The sequence below is a fragment of the Cydia amplana genome, chromosome Z, assembly GCF_948474715.1.
Source record: "Cydia amplana chromosome Z, ilCydAmpl1.1, whole genome shotgun sequence".
Lineage (NCBI taxonomy): Eukaryota > Metazoa > Arthropoda > Insecta > Lepidoptera > Tortricidae > Cydia > Cydia amplana.
In genome coordinates, this window is record NC_086096.1 from 30834433 (window position 1) to 30861719 (window position 27287).

Sequence of the window (27287 nt, forward strand, 5' to 3'; positions counted from 1 at the left end):
AGGTTAATATCTTAATTATGTCTTGTGAAGAAATGATTACATAGCTATTAATATACCGACAAGTTATCGATACTGTCATCTGAACATTTTGTCAAGCCCTAGCGTAAAGTAACAGTTTATGTTTTTACACAAAATATTTTAAATTATTGAGTAATATGATAAAATATTATCACACAAAGGAAGAAAAACTTATAATCAACTGTATAAACCGGCTTCTTACACTTTTTATGCTGTTAATTTGACAAAATATCGTTAATAAAATTTCGCTCGGAATATCATTATTCCTCTGAAATGAGTATTTGCTAGGTTTATTTGGCCCCGTGACACTGAAATCCGGTACACTACAAGACACTATCTTCATTGTATTACTTTATCAAATAGTTTTCTTCCGAATTTGTGTATATTTTTCAAATTGAAAATTACGGTGATACGCTCTTGGCCGTCCGCGGCCGTCGTCAAACTCAAAAATGGTCACGTTTTCTCATTTGTAGTCTGACTCTTTCGCACTCATGCGATGTTCATATACGTGATGGCTTCCCTTTCGCACACTTCAGCTGTCTGTCAAGCGCGAGCGCGAAAATGACAAGTCTGTGGTGACTCCCCCCCTTCCCTCATGTCACAACATGTCACAACATGTCACATTTTCTTGACCACCTAAACGTGTGACGTAATTGATGGATGAGCCCTTTTTAAGTTTATGTATAGTGATTGTACTTGTGGGACTACTATTTTAAGATAAATAAATAATTAATCATTGTAAATTAATACGAATTATATTTATTATGACATTTATGACATAGCATGAATATTTCACATAAGTCAGTAAAGGCGACACAAAGATATAAAATTCAGACAACCAAAGAGCTTCGCCACATACCTGCACGCTGTTAACGGACAATTTGTAAATATTATTACAAAAATACTTATTTTTACAGTTAAGAATGTAGCCAGTCACAGAAGTGACTAGGCATAGTCAGTGGTAAAAACAACGCCTTCGTACTTTTTTGCTAATTGTATTGTACTGCGAGTTCATGGGATACGATGGAAAACAATCAAAATGTTTGTTCCGCATTCGATAAAAGGAGATGCCTTCAGTACCTCGAGGCCTCGCGTACTTTTCCTTATGATAGGAAAAAAAACAGACTTTACGTACATGCTTATCGTATAACTAAGAAAAATGAATCAAGTACTTAAATAAAAAAGGTAGAATAATTTTATATTTATCAACAAGAGTAGCTATTTTTATAGCACAGACGTGCAAGTGTTATTTAAACGACATAATTTTATAGAAGTTTGACGTTTAAAATAACACTTGTACGTCTGCGTACGTGCTATATAAATCGCTGCAGAGTTATCTTGGTTTGACACTACGACATTCCGTACACGGGCGTTTTTTTTGTTGTCCCCTACACTTTTTTTTCAAATTTGGGATTTTTTATGTTATTTCTACTCAGAATCACGAGCTCTTTCTATCCTAATAGGAGATAAAAAGTGGCCCAAAATTTCCATACATTTTTCGACCTTTCCATTCCGCGACCGCCATACAAAGTCTATGAAAAATGGTGACGTAATGGAAATAAAAACCTTAGGACACTTTTTTTCTCCTATTAGGATAGAAAGAGCTCGTGATTCTGAGTAGAAATAACATTAAGAAATCCCAAATTTAAAAAAAAAGTGTAGGGGACAACAAAAAAAAAACGCTCACACACTATACATATTTATACCCACTTATTACGCAAAATTGATCACAAAACCTATCTGAAAATACACAATGAAATCACCTTTAGTCCGTGTTTAATTTGCTAGCATACAATCTTCATTTCACTCTGTGTAAGGTAAGCGTGTCAGATGCACTATTTTGAGAATATTATGTATGTTCGGAAAAACGTCCACGAATTTAAGCTTAACAGTGATATCCATAACTATAACACTAGAAACAAACATAAACTTTCTGTGCCCGCCCACCGCCTCCGTAAGGTTAGTACGTCTTTCGTCGGGAACTGTACACGTTTTTATAACAAAGTTCCCACTGATATAGCGAATTTACCACTTAACAAATTTAAGTCACACATTAAGCGCTCCTTGTTGAGTAAGGCGTACTACACTGTAAATGATTTTATAGATGATAGAGATGCCTTTAAGCCGGCAGCTTGATTTCGATAGTATAATAAGAGTTAATATGTATTGTTTTTCTTTTCTTTTTTTTTCTTTTCATTGTGAATTAATCATGCTAGTCTCCAGTAGAATTGACACATGAGACCATCATGTTCTCGATTAATTAGGTATATTGTTTATATTGCTTAATTTAATTTTAGTTTTTGACACTTGGAGACCTTATACATCTCTAAGTTTTAATTTTATTTTTAATTTGTTTGTACATATTTATATTTTTAATGATTCTGACACTTGAGAGACCTATACATCTCTTAGTCAATATAGGGCATTTTGCTTAGTAATTATGTGAAGATATACCGTTTTTCATGTAACATACAAGAACAAAATGTTGTGTCTCACAGCTATACGTTATTACAATTTAAATATTAATATGGCCCGGCAGCTTGAATATGTCATGCTCGCTTAAAAGTCTTTGCTTACGGTGGCGTTGTTGATCGGGTCGCCACTTTCCCGAATGAAGGTTGAGAGAGGCGATGGCTGAGATACGCGTCATACTCGTGAACGGGTGCTGTTTGTGGAGACTGGTCTATTTAAGCTAACACGAGCTATTATATTTAGTAACTTTATTTTTGAGTATAATTACATGGACACACCTCATTCGGTTCTCGTATGCTATTTTATTTTTACTATCATTTTCTTTAATTTAATGAATGTTTTAATTAGGTATACAGGATTTTGACTCTTGGAGACCCTATACATCTCTAAGGATAATTTGATTAACTACTATATATTTTAATCTTTTAGTTATGATGACACTTAGAGACATTTACATCTCTAAATAATTTTAGATTATAGTTTTTGTATCTTTGTGTTTTTTTTTTTTCAATACTATTGTTATTGCGTTTTCTGTAATTCGACATTTAGAGGCTTTATACATCTCTATGTTAGTTTGATTTGATATTTACGGCTTAGTTGTATTTTATAATTATTGATGTGTTTTTTTTTTGCTGTATGTAAATTCCATATTGACGTGTAAAAGTGCCCTTGTGGCCTATTTGCTGAATAAATGTTGATATTTGATATTTGATATTTGATATTAGGTATTCATGTAGCGCTGAATGTAAATTTACCATCATTTCTGGAATTTCATCGAGTGCCACTACCGTTAAATGAGCTTATTCTGAGCTCGTATGCCGATTGCTACAAAATACTAATAGGTACCTATCTACTAAAGCTCTCATCGACTGCAACCGAATCAAAAACAAGTAAGGTAAAGGGCCCCAAGTTCGTGTTAGTACGTTATTTCGTTAGTTTTGTTTCTGGCGCAAATAATAAGGAATTCAAGTATTTTTTATTTAAATTATACATATGAAAAAAATCTGTATTATTTAATCTCTTCAATAAAATAATAACCAATATTTTAGTGATTAAACTGAGAGTAATACGACGGTCGAAACTGTCAGACGGCCGCGAACAGCTGTGTTGTATGCGTGCACTTTTTGTAGGCGTAAGGTGCGCGCTCTCACTTGTTAAGCTTATAAGAAGGAAAAGCTAAACCCATTCGAATAAAAGTTTTTGGGAGTGTTTCTGTGGGTTCCTTAGTAATTGATTTGATAAGAAAAAATATTGAATATATGCATAGAAAAACCATAAAATTGCAATAAATCGACTCACGAAATAGCGGTCATTTAATTTTTCGTGTGTCTCCTATTTCGTGCCACTAACGAATCAAGGATTTTCTAGATACATTTTGAGTGCTTGTTTTTAAATAGAACAACGAAGATAATTAAAAAAATAAATTATAAAATAATTAATGTATTTCATGAAGTTTCGTATGAGCTAAATTCGGTATATGTTTTTTTCACTAGAATTCTCATAAAACGAGTTTGAATGTGACCCGAGTTTAAATTTTTAAGGTATATTTTACGTATAATCTGATATTAACTACTAGCACAAATTTATTTATAATTCAATTTATTTGATATATTTTTGTGTAAGTATGTTTATATTTAACGTTAATAGTTTAGTTTTTAGTTAATTTTTTTTATAATTTTTTTATATATATATTTTTTTTTTATTATTTATATAGTTCGGCTTTTAATCAAGTATTAAAGTACCCATATGGTTTACGAAGTCTTAATTCAACCATTAAAGACGACGAGTACAAAAAACTTTATAGCTCTCAATTTAACATTTTTTTTTAAATATTATTATTAATTTGACCTTACAATTACTCGTAAGTAGTTAAGATCGTTAAATATTTAAAATTATTATCAGCAAATTATCACCAATTACTCTAAGAAAACTTTATTCCGAAACAGGGGACACGAATTCACGAACTTAGGAGCTGAGCTAAATTTGTATCACGAAATGGGAGCCAAATAAGAGGTTCACGAAAAAATTCATATAAAAAAAAGTTTCAACTAAAACCCTATAGTTTATACATTAAATTATTAACAAAGAACTAATATAACTTACTCAAGGTATTGATATGCTTAGTAATATTTAAAAAAAATGCTTAGTAATATACAAACTCTCAAGAGCCTTAACCTGCCGAAACAGGGGCCCTTTACCTTATTCAAGTTTTCAAGTACTTTCTAGCATATATATATATATATATATATATATATTATAAGTATTATAACATGTATTTATACAGCTTTTTTTATCTCGAGTGAATGCATTTAAAAAGTTTGAGCAATAAAAATTATCTTAATACTGCCGCCATCGGCTTAGAGAGTAAGCAATTTTTAAACGGTTCTTAATTTATCGACCATCATTATTATAATGTTTATAATTATTACTAACTTTCAATTTGTATTAAAGATTTGACGTTATGATATTCAATTAAATAATTGAACCGTCAGCATCAGAACGTCGAACTCTTGATCTGACCCAGTGAGACTAATCTTTAATCGAACAAAACGCATCACATCTGATCAAAGCCATGACTCGTCATTCCTTAACTGCCGATCACGAAAATGTATAAACTGACGTGTCAGTGATTCGGACACGACCCTAACCCAAATGTCTCAGATAACAGATCGGACGAACATGAATGTTCACTAATTCGCTGAGCTTCGGTAAGAGTAAGCTCAGATCTAAAACCAAGCAATCCTAGATAAAATAATCGCATTTGGTTTGGCGATAAAGCGGTAAAACAGATCTTACTTTTCTCAAGGTTACTTGGTTGCATATCTGATAAATGAACGGAGAAATCATAATCAAGAACGAAAATAACCTTTGAGCCACAGAAGTTATGTATGCGCTGTGAAGGTACAAAATTACAAATGTTTTTGTCACTTCCGACTGGCAGTCCATCTCCAACTTGAAATGTTGGCTTAAATATAGCTCATTTTAAATATGTTAAGTGGTAGGTATCTACGTAGAATTGATTAAAATACGTATAAACATATGAGTCAATTAAATGCTTTAAATAAATTAGATGCGGTCATTGGTTGGTCACAGCTAAGGTCGGAGCTCGGAATGTGTGTCACTCTGCCGCACGTCCTCCGCGGTTCAGGCATTCCAATGACACGCTCTTGGCTAATAACAATGTGCCTCGAGAACCGTTGGCAACAAACCGTGTAAAAGCGGAAACCAACCTCGCCGCGCTCCAAATTGGATAACAGTAAAAGTGATCGCATACGCATTCAATAGATTATTGCAGCTCTCTTCAGTTTCCATTACTATAAAACATATTATTGTCAAATGTAATGATAACCGCATAACGCACTAACTTATTCGTTATTGAATTTAACATGTAATTATTTACGGACGGAAGGAGTTGTTGACCCATGCTTGCTACGAATAGGACACTGTGCTTTGTAAATAACTCTTTGAATAGATACAGTCTTTAACTTATTGATAATCAGTTTAATGAATAACAACTTTACATTAATCATTATTTTTGTAATAAAATCCAACTCTCTGTTACACATTAAACAATATCTGTATAGGGTAATTTGCGGTAAATAACTCTTTGAATAGATACAGTTTTTAACTTATTGATAATCAGTTTACTGAATAATAACATTAATAACTTTACATTAATCATTATTTTTGTAATAAAATCTAACTCTCTGTTACACATTAAACAATATCTGTGAAGAGTAATTTGCGGTGAACACGAGTCTCCTTATTTTTAAATCGGTTAAATAATAAATTGCATTAGTCTTAACTAAAGCGAACCGTTTAACAGTATAACAGCGCTCGTTAGATTCCTTGAAATCCATTTAAACCAGATCGATTGAAAATCAATTCGGTATCCTATTAACAGCGTGAAATTTCTCGAGCTAATATATTTATCATTGCATTAGCTGCCTACCTACCCAAAGAAATGCCCTAAAGAAACACTATGAGAATAAAATTGGGTCACCATTACAGTTCATAGGTCGTCAAACCAACCGTTGTACCTACACCTTTATCTATGTGAAAACTAGCTGTTGTCCACGACTACGTCCGCGTGGATTTATTTCCCGAAAAACATTTTTAAGTCCTTATTAACCCTATTAGTGGCTGAAACTATTGATTTTTTTTTCTAATATTTTCTTTTCCTACTTATTTCAAGTCCCTACTCAATCGTTCCCGTTATAACTTTTCAACCTCTGTGTAATCATATTAGGGGATACATTTTCAAAAACGCTAAAATTATTTCTCTCGTCATCATCTTCCTCGCGTTGTCCCGGCATTTTGCCACGGCTCATGGGAGCCTGGGGTCCGCTTGGCAACTAATCCCAGTAACTGGCGTGGGCACTAGTTTTTACGAAAGCGACTGCCATGTGACCTTCCAACCCAGAGGGTAAACTAGGCCCGTATTGGAATTAGTCCGGTTTCCTCACGATGTTTTCCTTCACCGAAAAGCGACTGGTAAATATCAAAATGATATTTCGTACATAAGTTTCGAAAAACTCATTGGTACGAGCACTACGAGCCGGGGTTCGAACCCGCGACCTCCGGATTGCAAGTCGCACGCTTTTCTCTCGTATTTTATGAAAATGTCTTATTACGAAGTTTCAAGTTCCTTACCTACTTAATAATACAACTTGATTCCCATACAAACTTATTACATCTCCTTTTTATTTCAAAAATGCTGAAATCGCTTTTTTTCCATGTACCTATTCTATTATACCTTTTCACGAAGTTTCAAGTTCCTAACTTAATAAAACTTGATCCCAATACCAACTGTCATCCCCGTTTTAACCCTGCTGAAATTGCTTTTCTTTTACTTTAGTAAAATACCTGTTTTCAGAGAAACCAGGAAGTTTCAAGTTCCTGGCTTAAAATAAAACTTGAACGCCATACAAACGTTCATCCCCTTTTAACCCCTTAGCGGTTGATTTTTTTTAAATCGCTTCTTTGTACACTTTATAACCTAGTGTGCAAATTTCAACATTATCGAAAAATACAGTATATAACCTTTTCAGATCAGGGTGGGCCTGTAGCGATAAATGTATTGTTCCTGCTGTGTTTGTATGCCTGAGACAACATTTTTATTGGGATCATGACCTCGTATCTCGACTGATAATCTGATGCTGTCAGGAAACAGATTATATCTTTTCTTTACGACCGCTGTTTGTAACTGTTGCAAATGTTTCGTAGTCTCTAAAGATAACATTTAGTCTTCACTGTGGAATCCTACTAATTGATAGTTTTTTGACGACTATGGAATCGTGATTATATATTGGCGTCTAAGCCTATAATAGCTCAACCAAGCTCTCTTTATGCGTCGCAATGTTTTTTTTTATATAAGTAATATTACAAAAAAAACATCATTGATTTGTCGACAAATGACAGACGAATGACTAATCCTGCATTATTGTGAAAGGTGTTACTCCTTGTTTGCGGCCTACGTGTAAGAGACAACTTAGTAAGTATAAGGCTGTACAGTACCTACTTATACGATTCCGTCGCGACTTGCTTGAGACAATTTCACCATAACCATAAAAGATAGGTACAATGTAATGAGATCCGTATTAAAGTTAATGAATAATAAGTTTATATTTTTACTAGCTTCCTGTCTATGGTTTTATGCACATTTCAATATTTTTCACATTATGTACCTGTACTGGTGATGTGAAAATTAGCGTTAGGTATATGTATGTTAGTTTGTAAGCTTAAAAGGTAACGGTGAAGCTAAACACTGCATTGTAATATAACTAGTGATCAGTAACAATGGCACACAATGGTTTAATTTCATGGCAGCATTGTTGATTTAAAGGAATCTGTAAAGTAAATTTCAGCTGAAATTATTAATTAAGGGCAATTAACCTTTATATGAACCTTAATTAACCGTCTCCTTCAAGATTGTTACTTTTCCTTACTTTTCTGCCCTCCTAAGGTAAAAGGCCGTATTTTCAAAGAACACTATATGAAAATACGGCCTTTTACCTTAGGAGGGCAGTTTTACTCGCCCACGCTGCCATTAAATTAAACCATTGTTACCGATCACCAGTAATAATTAATAAAATAAGGGATGTGTTACTAAGTATATATTAGGTACCTATAAGTAGTTGACCTTTGGACGTTTTCCATCTAGCAACTCACTTCGCTTACTTACTAGGGAGTGCTCCCGGTACTGGTTTTCTATATGTCGGCGGCCGATCGTAAGATCAGGCAGATCGTAATGTTCCTGTGTAATGTTTTGACGATAGTGACATTAAACCAATATATAGGTAGGATAGGTTCGTTAGGTTGCTTTAGATGCCCAGATCTTACGATCGGCCGCCGACATATACAAATACACTACCGGAACCGGGAATTCCCGATTCTCGTTATACAATCTCAGTACCAGGAGTATTCCCTATTACTTACGGATCTACATTCCTGTTGTTTTGTTTTTAATTAACAACACTATTATGTTTATTAACTTCACTTGTGCAAGTCGACTAACTTCTTATAGCCGTATCGATGTGAAACTATACAAGTAAGCTACGGATGCCAATATCATTATTGAGCTGACTGATGATGGATAAGTGGAAGAGGCGAACTCTTCGGTGGCTACAATTAAGGCCCTCTAGATTGGTCTCATATAATAACATATATTTATTTCGGATAACAAGATCAATACATTACCTACATAATTAATACAATAAATTAAATTAAATTAAACTAAACTAAATCTATTTCTTACATACCTATACTAACTAAATTTACCCAACAGCACTTCTATTGTCCATCTGCATAGCGTTCCATTTGCGAACTATTTGACAATTTAAACTGTCAATAACAGTGTTCAGAAGGCTGATATGATAAAAATAAATATATTAGCAGAAACTTATTAAAACTAGCTAAGTAAAGAGACACTAGGCGAATATTTTGGATAACAAGGCGACGTGGATTGGATCGCATAGTTAATAGATAAAGATGACAAATGTTTACAAAGTTGGAGGCTCTTAACAAGAAATCGAGTGTAACAAACGAATCGGCAGCCACAGCGGGGCCGCCCGCGGTGTTATCGGCTGCGGATCAATATTCAACTCGCCGTCCACTGCACTTTACGAGTATTATAATTCCGTCCATTTACTATAGCGGTAATCCAGAGCTGCTAAGCGAGATGTACAGGAAGCCTGCAGTCCGCACACGGTACCAAGAAAAATATACATAGTTAGGTACCTAATAATATCGTTGTTCCAAGCAATTCGACGGCATTTTAATAAAGTATACATAGGTATTCCAATATGTAGTATTTTCTACCCAGTTTTTCGAGTTGAACTTGCAAATATATTTAGAATGCTCAAAAACTGGCGCTTTATTCTATCTTTAACAAAAATATGATTTATTAAAATTTAAAATTATCGAGATAGTCTTGTAGTACATATACGTATCAATTCCAAATAGCCTAAACATGACATACATTGGTACGACGATAGCTTTTAATAAAGTTTTGGGGAGTTCGCTTAATTACTCACATCTATATATATCATTTTACTTAATCAGATACAGAGTTTGATGAAAATGGGCACGTGGTAGGTGCTTTTACCGTTGAATTAAAAATAGGCTATAAATAATCGATCTACCAGGATGTATCCTAGGGACCCCAATACGTCCCTAGGATACATCCAAATATAATAAAATGATAAACATACGTACATTATTGAGGAGTCAATTACATTCAACACAGAAATAACATTTAAGAGCAATACAACTCGAATGAGATAACGTCATTGGGATAAAGTCATCACGAGCAAGGCAATCTGAATTGGACGCGTCATCCATCATTAACTAACCATATATCAAACCTGATGGGCGCCAACCATTCTTACGAGTATGGTATTAATGCAAGACAGTTGGGTGCTTATTGCATCTCCCTATCATTATTATTTTACCCATAGCATGTAAGATTTATTACTGTTGTTGTGAAATCAAACAAACTCAACGTTTCAGTGTTTCTACATAATTAGTTGATGCATAACGTACCTACATATCGCCTCAGCACAAACTTGCCAATACAAAGCAGGGATTGAATATTTTTGATGGCATAGCGCTCGATAATACTGGTGTATTCCCATTTGTCCCCGCCGGGCACAGATGAGAATAGACACATTCATATGAATTATTCCCATCTGTCCCCGCCTCATGTATGGCTGCGGTAAGTAAGGGTGGAATCCCATCTGTCAGCATCGAGCCGCATTTTATATATGAGAAATTGCTCGTTAGTATGAAGATGCGTACGCATGCTTTCAGCTTTCCGATGCGTACGCATCTTCATACGAACGAGCGATTTCTCATATATAAAATGCGGCTCGATGCTGACAGATGTGATTTCACCCTAAGAAAGTATATATTCTTTATTGCACCATAATTCACGAATCCCGATTGGCCAAAGTTGCCGGTTCAAATGCCAAAATAACGAAGCGGACAGACCGATACCATGAATCTAAGTATAAGGGTTATTCTCTCCATATGTACATTATGCTTGGAGGATACAACTAAACGGAGTAGCCATTAACAGGCTTTCCCCTCTGTCGAAAATAGGCGGCCAACGGTCATACACAATGTATGGACTGACGTTTATCTGACATGGCTATTTTTACGTTACGCATACATTTGACGTTCCCCTCCCCCGCAAAAATCGGCAGACTGTTTTGTACAGAAAATTACAGACATGGCGTCTCCGTTTGATTATATCCTCCAAGACATTATGTGATAACTTTGGTTGTCAAACATTGACTAAATAAAAAACGTTAAATCAAATATAGCAACGCAAAGCGCCATCTATCTTCTCCAGCTGCCACACTCGGGGGCACGTTTTTTAATTTGTCTTTACACATCTTAAATAATCAGAGAATATAGTTTGGTTTCGTTTTCTCGTGGTTTCAGGGGGCTAAAAGTGTGGTCTAGAGGTAGGGTAAATAAAAATTACGCTGGCAGGTAGGTAGGCACCCGCTTATTACCTCTGTTGGTACATAGGTATATACGGTGCTGCTCAAATGTTTCATCGCTCTGATCAGGTCCTGTGAAGCTAAATTAAATACAAATTGTCGAGACAAACGGTAAACCGCTCCGTTATCCGACAGCAACTGTGTAACGCGCTGCGTACCATTTTAATGTCGTTTAATTCCTAAGAAACACGCAGTCGCTACGCCATCACCGACTACGTCGCGTCGGCTGTCGCCGGTATTGCTAGTTATACTTTATCCTTGATCGCTGACTGTCCGAAGAGAACACCGCAAAGCCTGTTTTAGCTTCGGTCTTAGAGCAAAGGAGCAAAGTGACCTAGAGGGGGATAACTAGTTTAGTATGTACAAGTGTTAGGCAAAGCATTAACGTTAAAATCCTGAGGTAGATCACTTCGATACCTTAAAAATAATTCGCTCCAAAAACAGATCATAAACAGGGATCAGTTGATTATTATTTTATTACAAATGAATACTTAATTTCCCACCCAACACAGCATTTGGACTAAACGCCGTTAAGTAAATGTCGCCCACAGTAGAAAATATTATTCAGGCAACAGTGTTGATAACCCCCACTTTGATATAACTGGCTTAAGAAGTAAGTGTCCGTATGCAGAGCTATTGATTTGCGAAGTTGCGGTTATGCGATCGCGTTTCTCTCCACCGTGAGTCCAGTCGCAGGCACTTCCCGGAGCAACGCTCGGCGGTCTATTCCCGGCATTCATCAGCCTGCGCCACGTGTCCTACCTAGCCTAGCTAAATTCCGCGGCATGCTATCTCATGAACTACCAGCCGCAAAAGTGCATGGCGACTTTATCAATGAATTCATTCATAATTTCTCCATGCAATTTTGCAGCTCTCTGTACACTCATCCTTCGTTATTAAGAGTATCCTCGTATGAAAAGCAATCATCACAATATTAATAACTCCCTCTAGTTTTGGAGGCTTCTCCGAGTTAATTTGTACGGATTTTCAGAATACGTTTGGTGTCCAAGAAAATATCTGTATTTATAAAAGGGTATTATTCAGATTAAAGGTGCTCAATATACCGGGTGTGGCCCGTTACAGGAGCAATACATTAAACTAGGCTGTACACCTCAAACTGACAAACATTTGTTCAGTAACTTTTAAAAATAAGTTGTGTTTGATTTTTAGTACAATTTAAAGTTTATTCTAAGACGATACATTGCGATTTAGTTAAAATGTTTAGTTCGTGACAAATAAGCAACGTCAATCATAATGATGTTAGCGTACATCGAAGACAATATTTATTTTTCTTGCCTTGGTCACTTTTTCTTAGTACTGTAAAATGGGGTGAGTAGGGTTCGCGGGGAGAGTTGGGTTATGAATGGGGAGAGAAGGGATGAAAGAGGGGTGAGATGACTTTTTAAGGCTACTGCTACAAAAATAATGTATTCCAATTTAAAATGGAGTTATAGTAATACTCATAATAAAAAAAAATCGATCCAACAATCTTCCAAAATCACCTTTGTATGAAAACCCAACTCACCCCAAATACGAGACTACGGGGCGAGGTGGGTTTTCCTGTTTATCGTCAAAGTTATGAAATGGAACTACCCAAAATAAAATAATAACTAAAATATAAACGTCCGAAACACTTATTATATATATACACCATTCCGTTTGCATATGTAAAAATAAAATGTTATCGAGGTTTGAATGTCAGTTTTGCACCTACTCACCCCATTTTACGGTATATGACATTTATTTAATTTTATAATATTTATTTTGTATGTAAAATAGGAAATCTAAAGGAATCATAGTTTTTAAAAGTTGTTAAACAAAAGTTTTGTCATTCGAGGACCAAAATATATGTTTTTTAATTTTTTGCTCGTGGTACAGGCTACACCCGGGATGCTAGAATACATGGGGCATTTACGCCCACATAATACGGGGCACAAAACAATGTTACGGTTACAGGTGAAGTTTAAGTAACGTCACAAAGTCACAACATGCCACATTTCTTGACCTCTCTTTCCCCCTAAACGTGTGACGAAATTTTATTAATGGGTGACCCCTGAGAAAAAATGCCACTAGTATTTTAGTACTAGGATTTTTTTTTTCAATTGTTTCCAGTGGGAACAGGTGGAGAAAAAATCCCAGTTGTTACCACAGGTGACAATTTGGTGGTAACTAGTGGGAAATCACCGAATTAATCAGACACAACCATTAATAACAGTATTTAAAATGTATCTGAAACGAAAATGTGTCGTCGTAACTATGGACGGAGTGATGCTACTATGGGGCTGACCCCGCACTTTGGTATTGTTATTCGTATAGCTCCTAAACTACTTTGCGGCCCACTATGAAATTTTGCGTAGAGTATAAACATAATATAGGCTTTCAAAATAATAAGCAAAAAATTTTTTCAAAAAATGCGAACTTTGTAAAAAAGTAAAAAAATATATATTTTACACTGTTTTTTATAAAAAAAAAGTTATAAACGAAATCGAAATATGAGGTAATAAAGGCAATTTAAGGGTTAATTAAACGTAGCAGTTAGTTTGGTTCACTATACTTCCTCTAACTGAGTCGTGACATTTAAAAAAGTGTAAATCTCGCCTTAAGTCAAATCTTCTAAGACCCATAATTTATGAAATAGGCTTCCAATTGTAAAAATATTTTGTGGTTGTGTCGAGAACTCATACATGTGTAACATACTCGAATATAACCGAAATCGGAAACCTCAACCATTTTACCCTGTCCGCTTCACGTGAAATGCCCCACATATTGTTTATTATCGAATAAACCTTTCATGTATCTGATTTTATTCATCCCATTCTTAAATATGTTTGGCTTTACATTATTAATACAGCGAAAAACTTTCATGTCTATGTAGGTATGTAAAATAATTTGCTATCATGTATGCAAATCCTAAAACGGTAAGAAATAAAGTGGAACGAGGTGAAATTGTTAATATGCTGTATTCCAAATTGTCGCTATTATATTCTATAAATTCTAGGACGTGCGACTATTAAGATTCTCTTCCTTGTAAATTTTACCGGTTGGCAAATATAATAAAGCTATTTATATGCCGAATACAAATTGATGATTCACGTTTTTACAACTATTCACACAAAAATGGTTAAGTGAAATAAAAATTAAATTAGATAAACAAACAAAGGAATACTTTCCAGTCGATTTACCTAAGTATTTGTTAAAAATCTTTTGGGTTTATTCTGAGTACCGAATATTACGCGTGCATTATGTTATTGTTGAAATAGTTTATTTGTTACACTAATATTATTATGTTTGTTTCAGCTTCGTACTAAACCCCCTGACGCCTGTACAAGAGACTCGTTGTTTGCTGCAGAATGACACTCAAGCAAATAACCCAATGGCCACTCCGCAGGTTTGTTACCATTACATTTTGCGTAGGTATTTGTCGCGATCATAATTAATTTACTTAGTTTGAAAACGATTTGGGTCAACAGTTTTAGTAGGTAGATATTTAATTAGGTATATAGAATCATTAATTCAAATATTTATACTAAAAACATATGTTCTGAATATGTAATTGTGGCTAAGCTTAACATTTATGAATTGCTTACAACTAATAAGTTATAGCGTTATCCGTTGTGAGGAGGCCGCCATTAAGCGAATGCTCCGTTACAAATACTGTAGTAGGTATTATACCGGTGACTATATTAGACTAAAGCGAACTAACTCAACAAACTCGTCGTTTCGTATAAGGCATTGAGGAAGAATTTACAAATGAGAAGCTTTCTGAGGCCACCGGTATGGTAAACAACGAGCGAGTTAAAATATTGCCGGTGTACTTATCGGTATACTGTGGTCCGTTTCTATTACACGGGCAGGGTAATACCGCGTATTTATTTATAGACGAGCACAACACTAGTTAGTAGTCATCGCATTTACATACGCTAGACTACAGCCTATATTAAACTTTGCACAACGTACGTAGCTGAATAATGAATGATATTAGTATGAGAACTGAAATTATACAACTTTTGCTTGCATCTAATTCACTTTTATTATTAGTCGGGTAGTACCGTATTATACGCAAAAATATTGAATGTGCTCTGTTACGGGGGTAGTATGCACTGATAAAGGGTTAGGTAATAGTGAAATAAATCTTCAGTTAGATGGCAACAGGAATTCCAGGCGCTGCCAATTAGCCCGACGACGCTGCTATCGGATTAACAATTCAGATTAAATCGGTCAGCCAGCCTTAGGAAAGTCTAAGCTCGGTAACATTGTAACTGTTCAAGCTATACCCGAGACAGTTTAATCGTTTTCAGGACTAATGAACAGAGCAAAGTAGTTATTAATAAAATGCGGTAATCAATGATGCGGCGCGCTGCGCTTCCCTTCGTTTGATATAGAGATTCTCTTTATTGAGCTCAGTGAACACAAAATTTATGTGTTTTATCATCAGCCAGATGTAATATGATATTGAGTACCTATGCGATACTTGCAATGTGCAATCTTATACTCATTTAGGTACTTTCAAAGTAAATCAGACATGATATAATTATGCATTGCTAATTACATAAACATTGTGGTATATACAAAGTAACTAACATATTTCTGATAGCGTTCAGTGAACACGTACTACATGGTGAAGCTGCAAGTCCGAACAGAGAGCGTGTGCCTGCGCCCCTGGGCCTTCGAACGAGTGCCGGGCAAGTCGCTGCGGGGTCTCGACAACACTATCATCTACACCTCCACCAAAGAGGCCTGCCTCGCGGCTTGTCTCAACGAGGTACTATATCATTTACTGTAAAGTTCATTTTGCTTCCTTTGCTGGCGCCATCAGCGTCTTTGTAACTCCGCAATGCAATTTTAACGCTTATCTATTCAATTTATATTTTATGGTTTCGCCCTACTTGCTGTTCAAGATATAGACAAAGTACACTCAATATATATTGTATCCAGGCGAGTTATGGGGGTTGTGGCTGGCGATTGCTTGTAGCTATTTCGCGGAGATATCTACTTATGTGCTCCACGTGTGTACAAGTGTACACGTGTGTGTAAATGTACCGAGCGAAACTATTTTTTATGGCTACCGTTATGTCTAAAGTATTCTCACTAACGCCACGCCTCTCGTCACCATAAAGGATAATATCATAATAACGGGGACCTATCTAAGGATCGGAGTAATTTTCTTCCCACGCTGTATGAGCTGTATCCCTTATCCGTAGCTGATGTGGGCAGGGGCTCAATTCAGAGCCATTTTCGTTTCGCAGAGGATATGGTATTGCCCTTTAACATTATATTCATTAAGGATATAAATGTAACTGGCTAAATTGTATCAGAAACGGTTCCCGTGCCGATCGGCGGAGTACGAGTACGGAAGCATGCGGTGTGCTCTGAGCGACTCAGACCGTCGCACAGCACAGCACTTCGTTCAGTTAGTCGACACTCCTGGAACGGATTATTTTGAGGTTGGTAATTACTATTTGTATTTCATTAATTAAAGTGATGGCCGCCCAGTCTTCTGGTTATATGTATTTTTATTCTTTTATCGTGTAATCATTTGATAATGTCATTGTATGAAATACCGAACTAGCAAGCTTAAAGTCTTATAAGAAGTTTTCTTAGCAGAAAATCAAATTGAAAATACCACCAATCGGGGTTGGCGCACTCCGTATTAATTTTATTTACTTGCCTTTAACAGAGAATTGAAAACGGAGCAGCAAAAGTATTTCTATGTAACGAATCGCTGTGTAAATAAGCTCGGTGGGTTATTCGAAGTACTCTTATTGTACGCAATTTGTATGATTGCACGTTGTGTATGTGTGGCGTGTTCGTGCAGAACCTGTGCCTGAAGGCGTCGCAGGCGTGCAAGGGACAGCGGGTGTTCACCGCGCCGCGCGTGGGCGTGGCAGAGGACAAGGTGGCGCAGTATGCCGGCCTGCACTATTACACTGACAAGGAATTGCAGGTAACAATACAACGATACCATTCTAACTATAGAATTCGCATTTTCAATCACGACCTGGCCGCGAGCTGAGTTTTTGCATGACCGAGAAACAGTTTAAACTTTTAAAGCAAGATTGCTATGTGCTATTCTTTCACTTGCACTCGGGTTTAATGCTCGAGATGCACTCGACGATCCAGTCACGATCGTGTTTGTGATAGTTGATTCCTAGGCCTAAAAAATATATTGTGATAAAATATTTAACTTTATTTGGGCTTAGTTATAGCAGTACAACCTTTTTAAAGATCGGTATATGCAACTATGCGGATACTTAAAACTTCATAGATGTATTATTTCGTACCAAGTTTGTATACGTAGTTACCTATACCTATCTGCCTCCACCAATCCGTTCGCTGAAGTCGATAAGTGGCTTCAAAACAAAAAGTCGTGCACACTTGTTACAAACTCAACTACAAACATCCCAGTAACATATCAATCACTCACACGCTTTTATTCACTCACACACATTTCTGTTTGTAGCAAAACTATGATTTGTTGTAGTTTAGTTTGCTTTAGTTTTAGTTTTGGCTTTCTGTGACTTTGTGCAACTGTTACTCTCTCATTTTTTTTTGTTTTTATATAAATTTTATAAAAGACAGTAGTCTATGTCATGTGATTGTTTTTGTTTTTTTTATTCTGGTTTTTTACTTGTATATTAATTTTCTGTTTTCCTTGTTATATAAATAATAATGTTTGTGTTTTTAATATCAATGTAAATTTATTTGTGTGCCGTTGGCGTACGTGTCGCCGTCAACTTTTTTAGATTAAGTCAGGTCCACACAGAAAACCAGCGCCACGATTTGCCGCGGCATTATGCTGAGTGGGGATCCTATTTTAGCGTCCAAATGTCTTTTATGTCTGCATGCTTTTATTTTTTTATTTGTTTTCATGTTGTGGCGTTAAAATAAATGTATTTCTTCTTCTTCTATCGAGTATAAAATAATTAAGTACCTATTTAACATAAAATTATACTTCTAAGCTCAGAATTGCATTTTAGTAATCTTGCTCTTGTTAATTAATATCTCTCGTCTGTGTATGGTAAGGTTCCTGACCGAATTTTTAATTATTCGAGGTCTGAACCCACGATTTTTCACCACCACACACATATGAAAGGTTAAAAAAGAATCCAATCAATAAAAATGTAAGAATCGGCCTATTGCGCAAGAATACGGGATGTTTTGGGTTAAGGAAGCAGAAGGCAGCGTGCACTGATCATATGTATGGGTGGCACACATGGCTCCTCTGTAAAATTACTTCAGATGCAATTATTAGAATCCGTGAGTTCAGTGTTTTAAGGCGCGTGCATGTGTGTTTAGGTGACGTCGGAAGCCGCGTGCCGGCTGGCGTGCGACATCGAGTCGGAGTTTCTGTGCCGCTCGTTCCTGTACCTGGGCGCGCCGCACTCGGCCGCCTACAACTGCCGCCTGTACCACCTGGACCACCACACGCTGCCCGACGGCCCCTCGGCTTACCTAAACGCCGAGCGACCACTCATTGACGATGGCGAACCCATCGGGAAATACTTCGAAAACTTTTGTGAAAGTAAGTCTAGTAACTTAATTTCCGTGACGGTCACTATTAGACAGTTTAAGTATGTACTTGCCTAATTCAAACGAAGATGGTTCTTCATTCGTTGGGATATTGACTCATACGTATAGGTATATATTTTTTAATATTTGCCAATTTGATAAATTCTATTTTTCTTTAATTTCTTTATTTGAAAGGGCGTAGATACCCGTACACAGTTGGTCCCATTTATCAGCAGGTCAAGTTTTGATTATTGGATCCTGGAGAAATCAAGGGATGTTTGATACCTATTTACCATTTAATAGTCGAACGGTTTTTTGTTAGGTAAATAAGAGGGCTAATAAATAACGTCGATATAATAAGAAGGTTAATTATAAAACAAAATGTTAGTGAAGTAATAGAGTGCATGCAACGCCTGAGAAGTGTCCACCTTGCTAATGATGTGTCTCGTTACCAGACCACAATTTACTCATGCGACCAGTTCTTAAATCACACGTTATAGACCGTAGTCCGAGCACGTTCACCTCACACCGCTAACTGCAAACTCAAAATGCAAAGATACTATGCGATTCTCGTCATTAAAATTTAAAATTCTAATGGACGCATGGAAGAGGTATTGTGCTGTCCGCATAATCGTCATAAATATATCAAACACTTCCTTGAACGACGGAATAATATAATAGACGCCTACTAAAGTGCTAATGCGGATACCATTAGTATTTTTTACACGCTGGTCCCGGATGACATAGCGATGCGCGAAAGTAATTTGTATGTCACGATATCTTTCTTGCTTGCAGTACAGACTCGTGATTGAACTACTCCTATTAGGCAGTTAACTCTGTATGGCTAGATGGCTACCGACGCTTCATATGAAATGCAGTTTAAAAGATCGTGAGAAACAGATATAACTAGTTGGAGAGAGTATCACGTACGTTTACGTCATTTCTACGATGCTACTTAGGTACATTCCTGTAATAGGGCCCGGAATGGGTAGTTTTAAGAACTGGCCGACTAGAGGCTTTGAAGTAAGTGAAAGAAGGAATACCAGCTCATACTTAATGGGAAATAAAACTCTGTCGAGTGGCCGTGAAGGCATTAGTTGTGAGTGGAATGCTAGTCTCGTGTGGCAGTGCACAGAAGCCACATCACATAACGCGCGTAGTCGTGCAGTTTTTGTCGCCGATGCAATCAGCGTTAAGCGTGTTACAGTTACGAGATGGAGAAGCGTTAGTGGTGACCTCTGCTTCTACTAATAAAAATAAACTGTCTAAACTACAAACTAAAGGACAGCAAATCAAGACTCTAGGTATCCCCTTTAATTTTGGCATTTTCCGCTAATAGGACAGTCTTACATGCCTAAGCGAATCAATTCCTGCGTCAAGCCTTAAAATACTTATGCCTACTCGTAATAGTATTGTGTCTAAAAGTTAGAAAAAATTGTGCTAGAATTTGATAGTTGTCAACATTTCATATACATGGTGGATTTTCTTTTTGGGTCAGTGAGGGCAGCTATCAGATCCCGTACAGCTACCTTACGTACTAGCTTAGAAGACCTTCTCTTGATTTCAAATTAATGGTGATTGCCGGTTGCAGATTTTGGATAAAACATACAGAGTGCGAGAAATAGGTTATTTTTGACAAACTTTTTTTTTTGATGCCAATCCATCCCATTCCTATTGAGGATCAAAAGCTTGTATGGAACCAAAAAAAAACTTCCTGCTAGAAAAGCCACAAATGGAGGCACGTCATTGGTTTTTTTTTGTCTCTACTACAGATCGTGCACCTCGCGATCTAATGTTTATAAGTGATCCACGTGCACTAAGCAAATTTTATAGCATTCCGAAAATACTTACTTACTTGATTTTATTTTATGCTTAGCTAAGCATGATTCCTAAAGGTAAAATACCACATATTGAATAACAAAGTCATGGAGATGTTTACATTATAAAGGGCAATTCAATTTACAATCCCTTTTATATAAATTGCACCTAACTCGCAGCGCAGAGAATTAAAAAAAATACGAATTTACGGTTCCTTATTTTAATGTGGATTCCGTTGTTAACTGTACCAAAATAGTACCTACAGTGTGTTATGAAATAACTAGGTATATGTATTAAGGAACATTAATTGAACTGAAAATTATGCCTAACTATTACCATGCTTTTATGACTATAAATTAAATAAATCAATTTATTTACGAGATGGTAGGTAAAAGGTTTATTGCAATAACCGATCTAGGTACTTATTTCATGTTGTTTACAATGCACTTTAAAGTAAATATATGCAAGAGTTGTTCTACGAACCCACTATATGTAGCGGCGGGGCCGGCCTTAATAAAGGCATGATTGATGAATGTTGCTCTTGTGCATCAAATTGTTGATGGAACCGGCAAAAACAGTTTTTATTTTTGACTTCTGCAGGTTAATAATACGATACTTTTTCATTATACAGTGTTAGTGCCAAATACAAAAGAATCAAAATGACTTAGTCATAATCATAATGCATAATATTCACCATGGTTAAGTTAAAAGCCAATTACTTGCTAGTTAAAACAATATGCGATATAAATCTTGATAATTATTATGCCATTAGCGCACGGTATTCTCAACGGAAGTTAATTGTTAGAGGTTCTTCTGTGGTGCGAACATGAATAAAGTCTCCGGCGTACTGTAGTCGTGAGAAATGCTTACAATACATCGCAGTTTTTACGCTCTTATAATCATCAGATTAAATATTGAAACGGAATTGTGTGAGCTAGACAGCCGCTCCGATTTAGGCCGTGCAGTTAGCTTGAGTTAGGTAAGAAACCTGACATTGAAAGTGTCATTAACTGTTCATATACTTACGAATTTAGCTATAATGTTCCCCTTTATTCAAACTTAGCCAATAAATATTTTATGTTTCGTCATCATCATCATCATCTTCTTCTTCCTCGCGTAATCCCGGCATTCTTGCCACGGCTCATGGGAGCCTGGGGACCGCTTGACAACTAATCGCCCACTAGCTATTATTCGCCAATAAATACTTTATATTTTGTTGTCATTTTAAAATTCTAGATAAGTCAGGCCGCAATTGATTGCCGCCTGCCAGTATTGTCGAGCAGTTTTTGTCAAAGTGGACACTTGAATATTCTCACGATTCCAGGCCTGGGTCAATGGCAGTGATGGCAGATACCGCGGCAGTTCGCGAGCCGGGCCGCGGTTAACTCTCGCCTGCGGAATATCTAACGATACGATCGATTTGTACGGGTTTAAGGCCATTATACTACTCGAAGTCGATGGAATTGAGCTATGTGCCTAGGTTGCCGTAATACTTGTTGTGCATTAAAATAACAATAAACATAAAAAAATTAAATAAGGGAACGTATTAGACAGTCAGTAATAATGACTCAAATGAGCAAGCTTAAAAGTTAATATGTACCTATACCAATTCGAGTTACATATTTGCTTAGTTTTTTTTTCATAGATGAACGAAATGATAATTGATAACAAATTTCTAACTAAAATAGCTTTATCTAAAGTCCAATCCATGTATTAATTATAGGTAAATCTTTTCTACCGCTTTGCGATTTCAAAAGTTGTGTATCGGTGCAATGCGAAAGTTTTAACCTAGTAAAATGCAGTAATTATGCGTCGGGGCTGTCCATTTATAGCTGTAAGATTTGTGTGAGCGTAATTTTTTAACTTTATGTAGTCAAAAATGACCTACCTACCTACAGTACCTACTATGTAAATAGGTCATTTCACGACAGCTGGCGCGGATTTTCTATAAAAACGTTGACAGTTCAGTACAAATCTCGCGCCAGCTCTTATGAATTTACCTGCCGTATTACGAGTAGATTGGTTAACTTACTGGCTATGTTTGCCTGCACCGAAAATGGATTATTAAATATGAAAGATATTTATTACATAAGCTCCAAGAAACATCAGAACAAGCCGGTGCTAGACCCTGCGATCTTTGATTTGAAAGTCCTCCACGCACCTATGCACTTTTCGGTGTAAATAATTGTATACTTATGTGTTACGTAGACTTAGTTTGAGAAGTTACAGCAGGTGCAGTCACATGTTGTATTTCTTTTCTTTTCTGATGTTTACTTCGTTTCGCTTTTACCCACGCTATGTTCGTTAGAGAGATGCGTCCGTATGCAAGTTAATTAACGCCGTCCGTGACAAGAGACCTCTCGTTCTGCCCGTAATAGTATAATCAACATGCAAAGTAAGGCTGGCTGTACACGTTACGGTTTACATTTTGTTTAGATGTCTAACCGTGCACATATTATGCAGGTCGACAGGATCGTGTATCATTGATTGAAATAACTGATCGTGTGCGGTTCTTTGATCTGAGGGAAAATAGAAGTCTTCTAAGATCTCTGGCATACCGCTTCATCGTCCCATGTGTGCTCTCAAAAACCTACGCAGGTTGACTAGTAAACCGTAACGTGTATGGACAGCTTTATGGCTACCTGCACACTAATGAATGCGTTGACATAATGTTACGTAGGTTGGTATAGGACATAATAATTATGTACCATTTTTTATATATTGTCATATAGTTATTATTATTATACATTTCATGCGTAGTTATGAATATCAGAGCACAATTCTTAATTACAAGTGTCGCGAAAAGCGAATGGACAAAGTAATTAGAGAGTAGAAAATTATAGAGGTGGCAGAGGTGGTCATTCCGGACGTTTATATTTATCGTTGAGTAGAAAAATATAAATATGCCGAGCAATATATTCTAATTGGTCAACGAGCCCTACACTGGACTAGTCCCGGTAAAAAGCTATTATAAAGCTGAAGGGCAATATAATTATGTTTCAGAATTTATGTACAGTCAGCTGCAGATTTAAATGACCCCCCCTGCATAGAAACTTATTTGCAGGGGGGTTGCATCCAAGGTGGTCAACTATCTCTGCAGCTGACTGTACATAAAGTCTAAAGTACGTACGGGCATTATGGCAAAAAAATATTAGCTTCACAATTTCTCTATTTTGCAATGATGGGTTCAACAGCAGTTACCGACATCTACGGTTAATGCTTTCAAATAGTACGTTAGGTGAGCGGTAAGCACACAGCGAGCTACCTACCCCATTACGAGTACCGCAGTTATGGCATTAAGATTGCCATCCATCCTCCAGCCTACTTCATTATAACATAACGCAAAGCACACAATATAATGAACTATTCAGAAATTCTCCCAGCCCGATATCATCCTTTATCTATTTACGAAACCAGGAACTAGGTACGCACAAATTCAATTTCCTTCTTTAGAATGGAAAATGTAAATTATCTCTACGCTGGTATAAACCTCAATCAAAACTATCAAAGAAACGGTTTCAACATGTTTTTCATTTCTTAACTTGCAAATGAGCTGCTGCTAGAAAATTGAATCGGCACTGTATTTACGAACTAATTTCAGGCATTTACATACTTGAAAACTCAATTGTAACGGTAAGGTAAGTATGTATGCCGCATGTAATTACGCTTTACAGCAAATATACCCGTAGGCTTTTATTAATTGGAACTTATTCTTTAACTTGCAATGTCATTAAGATAAATGATATGAAAACGAGTGTCTGACAAAAGACGCAAAAAGGCTTATGCATGTGGAGCATGACTGCAGTCTATTTAAATTCAATCAGTAGGCGCAGTGATATCGGTTGGTTTTGTCTGTATAATTCCATCAGCCAGGTTGGGTCGGAATGTGCCGTATCACGCCCTCGACGTTGCATTCGGATATTCGATGCAAAAAGCGACAAAACAAGTACGGATGTAGTTTAGCGCCGGCGGTGGCGCCCGCTTCGGTAGCCCATAACGGTGGTCATACTCGACTTTAATAGGATTTTTTGCATCGCCGTTTCTTCTTGGTTTAATAGACCCTAAATTGATTATAATTGAATCACGTCACGCGTAAATAGAACGGTGTCTTTATCGAAGTTTCTTTATATTTATTATATGTATCTGAAATTGAGTCCTTATGAACCGAAAAAAATGTGAATTCTTCTTGGTTGAAAACTGACCAGATGGTAAACGACTAAGCTTGTAAAAAATATGCTCGAAAATTAAGTATTAATAGACATATGCGGCGTTAATCTAGTCGCGATAATATAACGGCCTTGGCCGGCCTTGCTATGCCATCACTAAGTTATAGGTCATTGGCCGCGGCTTGTACGCGGCCATTGCAAATGCAACCTGGCTTCGAACGTTGTTGTAAAAACGACTTCTGACATTTTTACCTTGGCAATTGTTGCTAATATTCCGATTTTATTTCTAATTAATTGGCATGTGAATATGAGATATAAAGGGTCATATGTTTATTGTTTACTAAATATGTTGATTGTTTACCTAAATTTGCTAAACAATATTTTAATCTACGCATTTATTTACTTTACTTAATTATAATAATAGGTACCAGGATTATGTAAATGAACTTAATATTTTAAGATATTAATCTACCAAGCAACCAATGCTTATCCAATACTAGCGCTGCAACACTGTGCATCAAAAGGGAATGCAAGTGTAACGGTGTCCCGGTAATAGGTAACATTGCCTTCAGAAACCCTATCCGAATAGGACCGTTATCGCCTTACAGACACTTCCGACCGCGATACTGACGGCTTTTTACACAGGTCTTTCAGTAAATTAAATGGAATGCTCCAGTCGTAATCGGCATTCATCATTGGGGCAGCTCTTGGGTAAGGATAATTATGTTAGGTATTTATGGATCCCACTTAGCGAAACATGGTGATTGCCATCGCATGAAAGGCTAATTTTCTGATTAGGTCAGGCAACAAAAAAGTATAGAGGGAAATGCTTGGAACACAATTATTAACTTCGTAATTTAGTTTGGACTGGTTAGGAGCTAAACACATCAAAGTCCCCGGGCGTAACCCTTGAGCTGGGGAGGAGAGAGGGGCTATGAAGGTCCCATTTTTTGGTTTTCCGCTTATTTATGTATGTATGTCACTTTATTGCACATAAACAGGTAAAACAGGTTTACATAAAACGGATAAAAACAAAACAAAAATAAAATGTTAGAAACTGGTTAAATCAAAATAAATAAATTCAAGTGCTATTTAGTCAAAATTTTCATCTACTCGTGCACATACTTAATTCATAGGTTAGGTTAATAGTTTAAATAAATAATTAAGTTAGCGTGAGAAATTGTTGTTCGTTTCTTGTAAGTCATTGAGGCGTTGCGAATGGGCAGCCCGGTGTTGCCACGTGTCACCGACTCGGATGAACTCCGCTGGAGGCTTAACACGAAATTCAATGAAAATTCGTAATCCGAGCATCTCCATCTATGTCACCTCAAATTGACAAGAGTGATTAAGATGGAAATACAAGATTTGCAAATTTCGATGTTCACAGTAGCCCCTAGACCATGACCGGGCTCTGGATTTGTTCACGAATTTCCTCATCTTTATAAAATCATTATATTATTATTACCGTTAAGGTCATGAGAGCAGCTTTACTCGTATTGTAAACGCTGCGATGTACCGAAACCAACAGTTCTGAATTTATTTGTTGTAATCTTGGCCGACAGTCACGTTAAGTTTTTTTTAAATTAGTTTTGTAAGTTTTATTTTAGACTTTATCTCTGAAGAATTGATGGTGTAGACTGTAGAGGAAAATATGATAAATAAAAAAGGAAATTAAAATAGACACGTTAATTAAAGCATTACTAATGCGACTGCGCGCTCCAGTGCGTCCGTCAAAGGAGCGTCTCATTTTACGAGGGGCGTTCAAAATATTCTCGGTATTGATATCTTACGACCTCTTCTAAAATTTCTTTCGTTACTGGCCGCTAAGGTTTATTCATTGACATTAAAAAAAAGTATAATTCGAACCGAGATGGTCTTTTGTTTTTCTGCAATTGCTGAACAAACATGAACATCATGTGCGAATTGACAATGTTAACTAAATTAGAACATCGATGCGTGATAAAATTCTTGACAAAACAGGGTAAAAATCAAAAAACCATAAAAGAGGAAATGGATTGTGTTTACCGTGAGTCTGCTCCTTCTTTATCTACTATTCAAAAGTGGTCAAGCGAGTTTAAACGCGGAAGGGAGAGTATTGAAGATGACCCTAGACCTGGCCGGCCTGTAGTAGCTACTTCACAAGAAAATATTGATAAAGTGGAAAAACTTATATTGGAAGATGGTCGAGTGAAGGTAAAATCTATAGCACAAGTAACCAATCTCTCTATTGGTACCGTACATGATATTATACATGACCATCTTAATATGTCAAAAGTAAGTGCAAGATGGGTTCCGC

General features: G+C 36.4%; 1 protein-coding gene across 1 annotated transcript in view; it reads left to right on the plus strand.

Annotated features, from left to right (window-relative positions):
* The window catches only part of LOC134661097 (uncharacterized), a 56476-nt gene that overhangs the window by 19812 nt on the left and 9377 nt on the right, over positions 1–27287 (plus strand). The window contains exons 4-8 of the mRNA XM_063517035.1: positions 14796–14886; positions 16093–16260; positions 16814–16942; positions 17314–17442; positions 18795–19020. Of these exons, the coding sequence (XP_063373105.1) occupies positions 14796–14886; positions 16093–16260; positions 16814–16942; positions 17314–17442; positions 18795–19020 (743 nt within the window). The remainder of the gene's footprint in view (positions 1–14795; positions 14887–16092; positions 16261–16813; positions 16943–17313; positions 17443–18794; positions 19021–27287) is intronic.